The sequence below is a fragment of the Leptomonas pyrrhocoris genome (assembly GCF_001293395.1).
Source record: "Leptomonas pyrrhocoris isolate H10 chromosome Unknown, whole genome shotgun sequence".
Lineage (NCBI taxonomy): Eukaryota > Euglenozoa > Kinetoplastea > Trypanosomatida > Trypanosomatidae > Leptomonas > Leptomonas pyrrhocoris.
The window spans coordinates 272,496-286,584 of NW_015438366.1; the positions used below are offsets into that span (position 1 = coordinate 272,496).

At 57.6% G+C, this 14,089-nt stretch overlaps 2 protein-coding genes across 2 annotated transcripts; both read left to right on the forward strand.

Annotated features, from left to right (window-relative positions):
- Positions 1-922: 922 nt before the first annotated feature.
- On the forward strand, positions 923-6,007 carry ABB37_05332 (hypothetical protein; the record flags this gene model as incomplete). Its single annotated transcript, XM_015803305.1, has 1 exon — positions 923-6,007. Exon 1 carries the CDS (start codon positions 2,852-2,854, stop codon positions 6,005-6,007), a length of 3,156 nt encoding a protein of 1,051 aa, XP_015657947.1. The 5' UTR covers positions 923-2,851.
- Positions 6,008-7,629: 1,622 nt separating this feature from the next.
- Positions 7,630-13,861, forward strand: ABB37_05333 (hypothetical protein; the record flags this gene model as incomplete). The annotated part of the gene is made up of 1 exon (XM_015803306.1): positions 7,630-13,861. Exon 1 carries the CDS (start codon positions 9,428-9,430, stop codon positions 13,859-13,861), a length of 4,434 nt encoding a protein of 1,477 aa, XP_015657948.1. The 5' UTR covers positions 7,630-9,427.
- Between the last annotated feature and the right edge of the window lie 228 nt (positions 13,862-14,089).

A 14,089-nucleotide genomic window follows, 5' to 3' on the forward strand; every position in this document is an offset into this window, starting at 1 on the left:
CACATCCTTCCAAGGAGGTGTATGTGTGCCGCCGATACCTCTTCAGGAGAAAGACGGACACGTATCTAGGCGGATTGATACATTCTTCGCGTTAAAGCTTCAGTTGCTCTGCGTATGTTTACTATTGCCAATTCGGGATGCTAAATTGTTTCTGTTTCACATATATTCACTGAGCTCCTCCGTACTTAGAAGGAAAGAAGAAAAGAAGAAGCAGTGCTTTCAACTGTCTTGTGTTTGAACTCCTCCCAGTGCAACGCTAACTCTTTCTTTGTTCATTTTTTGCATATGTGTGTGTGTGTGTGTGTGTGTGTGCGAGAGGACTTTACATCTTAATTCGCTCCCCCGGTTTCCGCATTCATTTGCTTCTGCTTCGGCACACTCCCGCTCACCTTTGCGGTAGTCATATGTGTGTGTGTGTGTGTTTGTAGGCGGTGTGTGTTGCTGTTCTTTTTTCCATTAATATTACTAACGGAAATGAAGGGGCCACGGTGGGATGGAGATTTACGAAACGCAGTATTAAGCAGTAACTACCAAAAACGAAAGCTATGACAACGCTGGGAAAAAGAAATTCAGACGCCGAATCTGAGAGGACGAAACGAGACGCAAAGTGGCTAATGAAGTCGCCCTCAAAAAGCGTGTACGTACTTCTACGTGTCCCTTCTTCCCCCCTGCTTGTTGTGGCTGCGATGTTGCCACTTTTTCAGGAGCGAAAGAAAATGATTGGCTGCTACTACCGCAATCTCGAATTTTCTTTTCTATGTTTTTTTTTTTTTTGCATGAATGAACGCTCTCTCTCTTTCTTTGCCTCTGTCGTGTCTTTCTCGTCTGCGCTTTCACCGTTTTCTCCTTGCTTCTCTCCTCTCTCTATCGGCCGCCACCTCGGCTTCCGCGCCCACCCACCGCCCATCTTGACGTTGGCGGTAGATCGTGTGGAACTTTCTTTTGTCTGCTGTCGTCTTCTCCCTCTTTCTTCCTTTTCTCTCCCGAGCGCCATTTCTCGTCTAGCCGAACACGCCAACGCGACGCACCGGTGATCGACTATATATTTTTTTGTTTTTCTCTAAACAGAAAAAGGAGAGAAAAATAATCGAGAGAAGAAAGCGGAGCAGCAACAACAGCAACAAAGAAAAAAGAGAAGCAAAAGTAATTTGTATGTCGGCCACACCGTTCTCCCTTCGGCGTTTATTCAACGGTTAGCAAACACCATAGACTGCGGCGTTGTGTTACTGCTGATTTTCAGAGCACAAGCTGCATGGAGCTGACTGCTTCGCGCTTATTCTTTCCTTCCACCTCCCCTCCAAAAAAGCATAGAGAAAAAGAAAACACAACCTCTACTATATATTTCTAGCCGTTTTCTTTGCTTTCCTTTTCCCCTTCCTAGTGATCCTCTCGTACCGTGGCAGAGTTGAGCGCGTTCTACTTTACCGCCTACTGCTCTTTCTTTTTCTTTTTTTTTTCTCCGGTCTGCGTCTTCACATAACAACCGCATAGGAGCAGGGACTCTGTTTTTTCACCGTTTGCTTTTTGCGACATCTTCCCTATAGATCAAGTAACACCACCACCGCAGCAGACAGACTCATTTCTGTTTCCTCACTCATTTTTTGTTTTATTTTATTTGTATCTTTCGGAGTCTGTGCCTCCTCGACAATATTTCTCTTTTATTGTTTTCTTCTTTTGGTTACCTGTTGTCCTGTCACGTGACACTTCCGCCATTGACGTCTGTGGTGCCTTGGTGAGTAACCTTTAAAGAAGTTAAACGCATATATAGTTTTCTTCTTCTTCTGCCTCTGCTTCTTTTCTTTTTTATTTTTTTACTTACTTGTGGCTTCACTTTACCTTCACAATTGTTACTATTATTCACCCAACGCTTTTATTTTCTTTTCTCTCTTTCTGCCACACCGTTCTGGCATGTTTTGGGGCGTGTGTGTGTGTGTGTGTGGGCGTGTTCATTTTGACTTTGTTCGCTGATTGGTTTTACTATTGTGTTTTGAGGAGGGGGAGCCCATCCTCGAACTTGCGCGCGTCGGCTGATTGGCTGTATCTACGTAGATATAGATCGATCTATTCGTTTGTCAGCCTTGAATACACAACAGCTTTTCTCCCTTCTCTTTTCCCTTTTTCCAACGTTGCCAGTTTAGCTCTATTTCGCTTTCTGTTTCGTACACAACCGGTCAACACGCTTGTCACTGATTGCTGTTGCCGTGGTCGCGTTGGTGCATTCGTAGCTCGTGTACTTCTACACAAGCCCTGCTCGCTAACCAATCAATTCTAACTTTATCGGTGGCGGTACGCTGCACGCGATTGAGGCGGGAGACACAAACAAACACGCTAAATACATACATCGAACGGAGCTTCCGCGTTTTGACGGTTGACACTTCTTTTTGTTGTTGTTTTCTGAATACCTGTTTCCCGACGACGCTCGTTAACTTTTGTATTTTCCCTTCTCTCCTTTCATCCTCCTGCGGTAGAATCTACTACGAACCAGAGCCTACCATTACTGTTGCGCTCAGGTGGAACGATAGAAGAAAGACGAAGCGCATTTGTCGATCGAGTACCACGAACGACGTCCTCACTCCAGGAGTGGCGAGGAAAGGCAGATCTTACCGCAGCTATTACGCAGAACGACGTGCGCAAGTCTTTTCTCTTTTTTCCTTCCTTTTCTTCTGCCTGTGTCGTTCTCAGTTCTCCTTCCGCACTGCAAGGAGATATAGAGAAAAAGGGGGGGGGAACCAACCGAAGGAAGCAAGTCTCGTCTCCACGCGTAGTACTTTTTTCTTTGTGGTTTTCACTGGTGGGGGACAGGATTTCTTTCATTTTCGAAAGCAGAAAGCAGAAAAGAGACAAAAGACCAATGAACACGGCTGTGTTTGAGCTCTTGGGTAAGCTGGCCGCCGGGGCATCGAGTGGTCAGCCCAACGCCTCTCCTCCTTACCTCCCTTTAACACCGCTGCAGACCTCCCTCCCTACTGAAGAAGACTGCGTGTTGCACGGTCGAGAGAAGCCCATTCTCTTCTTCTATGATCCCCGCGGCCGAGCCGTCGCCGCCGCAGCAGCAACAACGACGAGGGTGCATACTGCTGTTACTGCGGCTGCTGGTGCTCCCTGGCTGGCGGAGCTGGCAGCCGCTCAACTCGCCTCCCCCACGACGGCGGTGCAGTCTCTCTGCGTCACCGCGGCGGAGGACGACGTCGAGTCCCGCCTGCCCGGCGTTGAGGTGTGGGCGGAGTGGCCGCAGACGGTGCGGGGGTGGCAGCTGTGTCCGATGAGCCAACTCTGCGCTGTGGTGCGCGGCAGGCCCACCGCCGCCGCCGCCGCGACCGGGCCGACGCTCTTTTTCTTGCTCGCCTCACGGTACGAGCTGGTCGGCACGCAGGCGATCTACGAGCGCTATCTGCTGCTGGCGCCTCCGCACCCCAGCAAAGGCGACGCCGCGGGTGTTGCAGCGGCCGGCGCGACGTCCATCAACGTCCGCGACCTGCGCACGCTGCGCCGCGTCGCCTGTCTGTGCCGCTGCTTCTGCACCAACGGGTGCGAGGTGCAACCGCGTGCTGCTGCCGCTGCCGCCGCCGCGGGATTGCAGAGCCGCACGGCTGCCTCCCCGCCGTCGCCGCCGACGGATTTCTTCCTGCGGCTCGTGCCGACCTCGCTGCAGTACACCTTCTGCTTCACGGCCACCGCCCTACTGAGTGTGGCGGAGGAGGAGCGCTCGCTGGGCTGGGCCATGGCAACGGCAAAGCTGAACCAACCACAGCACCAGCACCAACACTGCAAGGCCGGCTGTCGTCACCGATCGTGCTCGACGGAGGCGGTGAACACGTCCGGGGCGCTGTCGGATGGTGGCCGCACCGTCTACCAGGATTCCTCCTTCTCGCGTGAGCGCAGCACGTCTGCGGTGCGCGTGGTGGACGGCGCGACGATGCTGGGCTACGGCGAGGACCCGCGCTCGGCCACCTCGACCCCTAGCCCTCCCTTGGCGGCCGGCAGACTCGATGAGCAGCAACAGGGAGGCAGTCTTGTCGGCGGCTCAGCGGACACGCGGCGTGCGGGGGACTTGGAGAGCCGCCTGCCACAGTCGCAGCGCTGGCGTGCCCTCTTGCTGCTCCGTGTTGTCGACACGGCGTACTACAACGACCAGGTGCCGGCCGGGTGGCGGCGGTGGCGCTACGCCTCGAGTGGGATTCTGTGCCGCCCCCTCGTCGTCGACTCTCTCGACGGCATCGTGCGGTACATCCACGGCAGCCGGCTCGCCTTCTACACGGCGGTGGCCTTCCTCGACCGCTTCATTGCCACCACGGTGGACCCCATTGCAAACTTCACGGCCTATCGTCGGCAGATCTATCGCGCCCGCACCGGGCAGGATATGGACTTCAGCATGATGGCAGGCAGCGGCGTTGGTGGGCCGGGCAGCAGTGACCTCCTCGACGGGTCGGCGGTTCACCGCGGGAGCGGCAGGGGGCTTGCGATGGAGCAGCGGTCGTCACGGCAGCCGCCCTACGGCGACGACGATGAGGTGCAGGCCCGCGACATCTGCGGCTTCCTAACGCAGGTGATCGTCGTGTGCATTATGCTGGGCAGCAAAACGGTCGACCTGTACCCTCCGCGCATTCGCCAGCTCATGGGCTGCGTGGAGGACACCGCCCCGATCAGCGAGCAGGAGTTTGTGATTTTGGAGTTGCACGTGCTGCAGACCCTCGCCTTCCCAGTTCACCCCGTGACGCTCTTTGAGTCGGTAAACGCGCTGCTCGCCCTGTCGACGAGCGACAAGCTCTTTGCGACGCTGACCGCCTCCCACACGACACGACGCCTACTCGAGGAGCACCAAGATCGTGGGCATTTAGTGGACGATGTGGAGAAGCTGCTGATGGAGCAGGAGGAGAAGGACGCGGCGGCGGCGGTGCGCGGCAGCGGTCACGGGGCCTTGTCGCAGCCTTCTCCCCCAACAGCAGCAGTGTTGGCCCCTGGCACGGCGCCCTCACAGAGGCGTTCTTCTCACGGGTACGGCGGCGGCCACCCGTCAGAGTCGCTCACGCACACGAGCCGGCAGGCGATCAACGACTGGCTGCGGCTGCGGCTGTTCACGTACTTCGTGTGCGACGAGGTCATCCGCGCCGACGCCGCCGGCTCGTCCAGCGCGTCCTCCTCCGCCTCGGGCAGCCGACTTGACACCCCCGCCCCCACGCGGGACGCTCGAGGGGAGGAGCAGCAACACCCGCAGCAGCACGAGGTGCACAGCGGCGACGAAGACACGGATTCGTCGGGGGACAGCTGCAACGTACTTCAGTACTCCCCCGTGCTGGTCGCGACCGCAGCGCTCGTGACAGCAGCGGAGCAGGTCTGTATGCCGCTGCCTGCGCCGCTGCTGCGACTGCTGCCGCCGTCGGTGCGTGAACGTTTGCGCGAGGCGGACGCCCCGACGATGATGACGACGACGGACGACACGCTGCGGGCGCGACGGCGCTACGGCTGCAATGAAGAATCGAACTCGATGGGCCGTGAATCGCCATCGCCCTTCAAACCCACTTCAGGGACGGCAGCGGCAGAGACGCTTCGACTTACTGCGCAGCCAATGGATGACAGCTACAAAATGCTGGAGGAGCTCTCTATGCTGCTGGAGGCGGAGCTGGTACGGCTGAGCGCTGCTGATGGACGCCGTGGACCGGGATTGCGTGGTGCCGGTCTCATGTCCCCCTCGCGAGATGTAGCGGAGGAGCAGGACGTAGGCGACGAGGAGGACGCGACACCGGCAGCCCTCGCGTCTTCGTCCGCAGCAGGCACTCTTCGTAGTAAACGTGAAGGTCTCACGGGAAATGCGCTGGGGGGTGCTCCACAAAAGGCCGCGGCGCGCCGCAGCGCGATCGTGTCCGCGCTGCCGTGTGTCGATCCGTGCGCAATGGAGCTGTTGGGGCGGGTAATCCGCCAGGTGAAGATCATCCACGAGCGCAGTCGCGAGAGCTGCCCGCCTGTGTTGCTTCAGCGCTATCAATCGTTGTTTCGGGAGGCGGCTTAGAAGTATTCCTCGCCATAGAAGGAAGACATGTGATATAAACCCTTGCGAGGGAAGGTGTATGTGTAGGTGTGTACGTGTCTGCTTTTCTTCTTGATTTTAGCGGGTGAATGCTGTTGTGGCGACGGCCGAAACGCTGCCCCCGTGCGCAACTGATCGTGCAGCACGCGGCTCAGAGCCTTTTCGTTTGACGTCGTGAATGTGTGTGTGTGTGTCTTGTTTTTTTTTTTCTGGGAACTTTGTTATAGAAGTAATGTGCATAGAGATTAATTGAAGAGGACGCGAAGAAAGATGGAGGCGGAGCCGCCGTACCGAAGTATCCGCTTTGCATTGCACGTGAGATGTGGTGTCTCCACTTCTCACCCGCGACTGGCGTTCTTGTACTTCGCCGTTGTCTTTTTTTCTTTTTTCTTCTTCTCCGTCTGATGATGATAGAAACTGTTATCGAACACGTCAACCCGTCTTTAATATGCAGTTTGTTGGAGAGTCGTCGAGCAATACTCCGTTTACTGTTGCGCGCATGTGAGTGAGTGAGTGTGTGTGTGTGTTTGGATGTGAGCAGGGAGAGATGGGGATCCAGTCTTGACTTCCTGAATCGAATGTTTGTGTTTGGGTTCTCTGTTGCTGCACGCCTACTCGTTGCATCTTCTGCTTCTCACGCTCATCTGCTGTGAAAGCTTCCCATACGATTGGTTACTCGCAACCTGTGATATCTTCCGCCACCGAGGAATACGGATGAAGCATGCTGCTTTCGTCGTGGAGAGTGAGTAAAGGCGGCTCTAGCCTGGTATTGTCATTTTTTTCATTTGATTTCTCCTTCTCCATTATACACCATACATTCTCTAACGGTTGTTGCTTCTTTCCCTCATGTATATTTTTCTCAATATATATGTTATTAATTGTTTTTGTTTTTTTGTCGTTGTGAAGACGGCTGTTGCGATGCGTTGTAACGTGCGCCTTCGTTGCAGAAAGAGAAGGTCGGGAGGGGGGAGGTCCGTCCTTCCTCCTCTTTGTTTTCTTCTTTCCTGATTCGGATTGATGGTTGCTCCTCCTTTTGGCTCTTCTTCTTCCTCGCGGAGGCTTTACTTGTCGAGTTATGATTTCCAAGAAAAAAAAGATATTATTATTATTATCGCAGCCCTCTTGGAACAGTTTTTCTGGGAGTTTGTGCCGCTGTTGCGGCTCTCCGCAGCTTGCATTCGAGTCCGTTGAAAAGCCTGCCCATGCTTTTAGCCAAGAGGAGGAGGCGGAGAGGCGATGGCGGTTGCTGGATGCGTCTGTGTAACCTGCGCATTGCGTTTTATTTTAATGAACTTTGTTTTTGCTGCCTGCGCGAGGCAGCGAGGTGCGAGAGCCACGACGCGCGTCGAAGTACGGTTCAAACAGGTCTTAGCAGGCTTCCCTGTGCTGATACTTTCGGATTGATTTTCTTCGATGTCTTTGCATGCCTCGATAGAACTACAGTGCGTCGTTTCCTTTATCGGTGGATGTCGGTGGTTCTGCGTCGATCCTCCGTCTCATTACTCTTTCCCATCTCTTCTCCTCAACTCTTTCATCTACCTTTTACTATTCTATTGTTATTATTTGACTAACACTACATATATGTGTGTGTATCATTCATTTGAAGGACAAGAGGAGACGAGCTGATAGATGCATCGTCGGTGCGCCGCCTTCGCCACACAGTGCCTCGTTCTTTCCACACCACCGCTCTTTATGACTTACACTATTATTTGACGCATTACCGCTCGTCTCTCTCTCTCTCTCATACCAACAGCTCTAATTCCTCGCAGACTGTCTCACTCCGTCGACTCTGCATTAGCCATTCACCTCTCCCTCAATGTATATATATTTATATATCAACAACACAATAGTCGAGCGCGGTGACCGTTTTCATCTTCACTTTCAGCTTCTCTTTCGGTATCTGTGTTTACAATTGGGGTGCGTCAACACGTTCCGCGCCAGCTTTTCTCCGTCTGCGCGTTTCCTCTCCAGCGGCTGTCACTGCACCGTCTTTCCTCGCTTTGCCCTTGGCTTTTTTGTGTTTGTTTCTTCTGCTTCACCATTCTCTTCCCGTTCTCTTTCCGCTTTTTTTATAAAGAACTTTTTTCTGTCGTACTTCCAAAGGGCTCAGATCTTTGCTGCAAACTTCTGTACTTTGTAGACGTACGGAGAGCAAGAAGGCCCTTCAAAGAAACAGCTTCCTTTGCCTCCTCACTTTTTGATCTACATGCGGTGGCGTGCGGTGGTCCGTTTGCTCCAGCACCCACGTACCCAGTTGAAGACCACGCTCTCTCCGAGTGCTCTCCGCTCAACTGCTCGTTCTGCCCAGCCTCCTCTCCTCCTTGACGGGTCCGCCTTTTCTCGTGTGTTGTTGTGCGTCGGGCGGTCTTTCGCTGTCGTGATTTATCCTCCTCTCTTTTGTGTTTCTCTGTCGCCGTACTCCTGTGGGAGTTCGTCTTTCATCGTCTCTGTGTGTGTACTTGCTTTTCCTCATTCACCGCAATCCATTTTTCATAGTAAACGGTCTACAAGCTTTCTGTCCTTCCTTTTGCGCGCATTCACGGATTGCTTCCCCGAAAGAAATCTTCTTTCTTTCTTTCTGAGCCCGTGCCTGGTGCCGAACGTTTCCCTCTCGCAATTCCTTTTATTTTAGTTTTCGAAACTTAATATTTGCACCGGTGCAGTCTCGCAAACGCCGTGCAGTGAGGGAACACACTGTTGTGTAGCAATAGAGCTGCGCCGGGGCTGACGTTGGGCCGCTGCGTATACCACGGCGGTTCGCAACGCGTATACACCCGCTCGCACAACGTTGTGTTCCACGACCTCTTTTCTTTTTCCGGCTTTATTTTGAAGGGTCTTTGTGGTTTTTCGTAGAAATTGCGGTGAAGCTTTGTTTTTTTTTTTGGGGGAGGGGTAGTGTCGAAGGTCACCGCGCGTTCCGTATTCCTGTCCTTCTTCCTTTTATTTCCCTGTCCTCGTTGCATCGACTTTTGTTAGCTCCTTCTCCGCTTCTATCGGAACACGATGGAGGAGCGCGATGAAGTGCACGGTCTGCTTCATCGTGCGGCGGCGGCCGCTTCCACAAACCCGAGACGGAGAGACAGCGCCGTGACGTGGAGTGCTACCTCCACGCTGGGCAGCTCGCCCTCTGCGGTGAGCACCGTGACCATCGCACGTCACACCACGACAGCTTCGCCGCATGACAGCGCCAAGAGTAATAAAACAACGTCGTCCACGATGGCGAACCGGCCGGAGGTCATCGTCCCTCCTCCCACCAGCGTATCGGCAGCTATCAGTCTTTTAAACCAAAAATACGAGTCAAGCGTGGAGCGGGGGAGCACGAGGCTGCCGAGGAGAACCAGCGCACGTCTCGATCAGGGAGCGAGAGAGGAGAGCACCACCAGCAGCACTTCTACCCCGTCAATGAGACCGGCATCGTCGGTGCAGCAGGACCTCGCGCCGACGCCTGTCGCGGACCGCGCCGCTGATGCGACCGCTGTTGCTGCTGCAGTGATGTCGATACCAGCAAGTGCGCCTGCGAGTTTCACCGGCCGCGCGCGACGCCACACCTATCCAAAGCTTCTCAGCGGTGGAGAAGAAGACGGCAGCGGCCCAACCGCCAAAACAGCCGCAGAGGTGTCGGTGGACACGAAGCCGCGAAGCTTCTCTGTGCGCGACAATAGCGTGAAAGCCGCTGAACCGGCGAAGGGCACGGGGTGGACGTCGCCGTCGCTGGCGCCGGAGAGGCGGCGAGCACTCCAGGACCCCCTCACATTTCCCCCTATCCTCGGCGTGAGTGACCACGCCCGCACGCCGACACCAACGGCGGACACGCCGATCGAGGAGAAACAGCGCGTAAAGATCTTGCCAGCTGAAGCAACGAAGGCGACGACGGCCACGACGGCCACGACCACGGCGGCGACCGCAGCAGATCCGGAACAGTCCGTCAACGACAGCCGGCGAGAGACGCAGAGCGCACGAAAGGTGTTGAAGTTTGCGGAACTCAACTCCGTCTCGCTGCCCTCGTCGAGGGAGTCGCGCAGTGCTGCCGGCATTTCGAGCAGCTGCGTTGCTTCCCGGCAGTCCTTGCCACCCCTCTCACCGCACGCGACGTGCGCGGAGTTGCCGCGCATCACCGTCGCGGCCCGCTCGCAGCGGTCATCTTCGCCGCCGCTGCTGGTGTCGGGGGAGGAGAAGGAGCAGGAATCCAACGATGCCGCAAGGGCGGTCGAGTCGACGGCGGAGCTATCGACACCTTCTGCCCCGTCACTGCCAAGGTGTCAAAACGTCCGCCAAAGGAACAGCGTTGGAAATGAAGAGGTGGAGGACCGCACCACTGGGGCTGTTGTGGATGCAGCCGCCGCAGCGTCACCTCCTCATCCATTCCCCACGCTGGGCACTCACATACCCCTCTCGTCATCGCCGCCGCGGCAGCCGTCTTTCGCACCCCGTGCGCTGCAGCCGGGGCCGTGCACCGTCGCGGACGCGTCGGCGCCGGAGTACTACATGGGTGTAAACTTCAGTCTAGCAGAGGGGACGGAGGCATCGGTCGAGAAGGAAAGCGGTAACGCGACGCCATTCAAGGTGTCGTCTCCTGCGAAGGACGTGAAGGACCAGCCGTTTGTCACACGGCCGTCGCTGTTGGGCGCTGAGGCGGCACCGGCGGCCCAACCCTCTCACAGGTCTGCGCGAGACGGGAGCAGAGTGGCTGCGCCCGTTACTCTCCCTGGTATCCCCACCGCACCTTCCTCCCCCGCCTCGTCCTCGTCGTCTCCGCGGCGGGAGTCGGACGGGCGGAGGACCGCCATGCGTGGAAGCAAAACCAGCATGGCCTCCTTCTCGCTCTTTCCTCCGCCCCTCGTAGCACGCTCAGCGAGATCTACCTCGTCCACCGCGCGGGCGTCGGCGGAGCTGACGCAGCCCTTTCGGCGCAGGCGGGCCCGACTTAGAGAAGAGAAAGCCACACGAGACGTGTCCACCAGTGCCTTTGAGGCGAAGTCGCGACGTTGGCGAATCGCTTCTCCCGAGCGCGCACACCGTGCGAGAAGAGAAGGTAGCGACGCCCGGCAGTCGTCGGATGCGCAGCGAAGCGACAAGCCGCTTTCCTCCTCCTCTTCCCAAGACGTTATGGACTCCTACACCAAGCTGCTGTACTTGGGCTGGTCCTGCGTCTCTGGGGACGGCGCGAACAGCGCCGCAGTCGCGAAGGATGGCCACGGCAGGGAGAAAAACAACGGTGATGCGTTGAAAGAGGCGGAGGACGACTCTGTGAAAGTGGACGGCCTCGCAAGCGACACCGAAGGCCACGGCGCTCGTGGCCGAGGCAGCGTGGGGGAGCCGAGTTTCGAGAACTCGCGCAGCGTGGTGGAACTGACAAGCATCGTGGCGAGTGCGCCATTGAGCAACAGCGGGGACAACGATGATGGTGGTGATGATGAGGATGAATACGGTGGTAGTGGTCACAGTACGACTTCTCCAGTGAGGCACAACCACACGTGGCGGGACCACGCCACCACCTTCGCCCCTTCGCCTGCCGTCGCGACGCTGCCGCTAAGAAAGCCACAACAGAAGCGGCACGAGCGTCGGGTGTTCCTTGCCAGCTCCGACGGCGACGGCGTGCCGCAACGGGACCCCGCGATGGGACACTCTTCGCCTCGTGTGATGACCAGCGTGGCAGCCGAGAAGTCCATTAACAGCAGTGCGAGTTTCTCTGCGTACTACACCGCGGCAACAGCTTCGACTGATTCGTCTCCGCGGTCTCGACTTGGTGAGGTGAGCGCGGAAGTGGCGGCTGGGTTGCGCCAACCTCAGCAGCAGCATCAGCAGCAGCAGCGCCGCTATCCTAGCTTCCCGTCGCCGCACGACAGCGATAGCGTTGCGCTGTCTTTTCTCGAGAGAAGTGTCTCAGATGTGGCGAGTGCGTCCGACAGAAGCGACGCCGCGGAGGCGCCAGAGGATGACGCCCACCAGGCCAACTCTTTTTCTATCGGGAGCGACTTCGCCGACTTCGAACAGGCGGCGCTCGATCGTTGCAACTACGAGTCGCTCTGGAGCTGCTCGGGATCTGACTCAGAGGAGAGCAGCGGTCACAGCAACGATGGCCGCAGCGCTGACGAGGGCGAGACGAAAACGATTCTGAAGGCAGCGCACGAGAGCGAATCAGCCGGCGAAGGCGCGCTCGCCGACTCGGATGAGGGGCGCCGCCGTCGCCTCCTCCCCGTCAGCAACTTCCGCCACTACTACATCCCGGAAGGCTACATCACGGAGAGTCGCATCAGCGCCACCTACAAGGTGCGAGAGCGGTGTACACGCCGCCACTTCGCGGCGACGTTTGTGCTGCACGATCCCGGCGACTGCGGTGACGCAGCGGTAGAGGCGGCGGGCACGACGCCGCCGCAGCCGTCGCAGCTCATGTCGCTCGATCTCCTACGCTTCTGCGCGATGTCGCTGCTGCTGCAGCATCCGAACCTGATCCAAACCTTCGACGTCTTCTACCGCACGGCGCAGGACGCGGAGCAGCTGCACAACCTCGTGCACGCCTGCACCGGCGCGGGCGGGGACGCGGTGCTGACGTGGACGCCGCAGATTGAGAAGCCGTCGCGGCACGTCCGGTCTCGCCCGACGGTGTCGTTACGGCTGCCCGCCGTCCCGGTCGCTGCGTCGGTGGCGTCGCCACAGCGCTCCACCACTTCCGCCGTGTCGGTGGTCCCACCCGGCAGCGTTGCCCGCCGCAGCAGCTCCCTGCACAGCGTGGAGGAGAGCCACCGAAGCCGCGAGTCGCCGCAGGCAAGGAAGTCAAGGAAGAAACGCGAGGGCGAAGAAAGGGCGAAGAAATGCCGCAGCCCGACGACGCCGAAGAGCGCCGGGCAGTACGGCAGCGGTCACCGCCTTCTTCGTCTGCTTCCCTCTCTATTCGGCAGCGGTTGTGGCAGCAGCGAAAACAGTAGTAAGTCCACCTCCCCTTCCAAAGGGAATGCTTGTCGAGGCAACTCGGCGAAGAAGGAGGAGGGAGACGGCACTGTCAAAGGCAACTCGAGCAGCGGCACCGTCCCGGGCTTTCAGTGGCCCGCTGAGGTCGCAGCCGAGCTCGCCAGTCGGGAGCGCCGTGTCGCCGAACTGCGTGGAAGTCGCACGAGCGAAGGCCGCGCGAAGGCCGCAGAGCGCCGCGCGCGAATCGAGCGCTTGGCCATCCTTTTAGTGAGTGGTCGGGTGGTGACGGTGCTGATCTCAGAGTTGGTGCAGGACGACGACACCGTGCAGGCCCCCGCGTCGCTCTGGGAGGCGGCGCAGCGCGGTCGGGGTCTGCCGGAGACGCAGCTGATGGCGGTGACGCGCGGCATTGCAGATGCCCTCCACTATTTGCACTCCTTCCGCGCACCGTGCCTCGCCATTGTCCACGGCGCGGTGGAGCCGTGTAACGTCGTGTTGGACACAAACGGCGTGGTGAAGCTCGTGAACTACGCTAGCATGCACTGGTGCCTCTTCGAGGGCGAGGGGGGGAAGTCGCCCGGGAAGAACCGCAATAGCGCGACGCGTGGGCGGTCGAACGCACAGGACCTGCAGCAACTGCTGAAGGGCTCGTCGCACGCCTCGCGCATGCAGGAGACGGCGGCGGACATGTATGGCCTAGGCCGCTCGCTCTTGACGCTCTCCTCCGGTATTCCCCTTAGCTCCGTGGGGCGTCTCTTCGTCACCAACGCCTTTCTGGTCTCTAACCCGTCTCTGCAGTCGCTGCTGCGCGGTTTGCTGGCGGAGAAGCCCGCGGCGCGCATGACAGCCGAGGCGGTGCTGCGCCATCCTTTTGTGTCGTCCCTCGCCTCGTCACCGCCGTCGTCGGGCAGCGTGCAGAAGTTGTGAGGCGAGAACGAAAAAAGGGAAAGGAAGGAAAAACGTTGAGATCGTCTGCCGTGTCTCCGATGGTCATTTCTCTTCCGTTTTTTTCTTCTTATTCTTGTCTGTCTCCCCTCCTCCCCTCGTTAAAGTCCTGATAGCAGTGAGAGCATCGCAAAAATCACAGATGTCACGGCTGTGTGTGTGGTGGGGGTGGGGGGGGGGGGGTTCGGATGGAGGCTCGTGTGTCGCGGC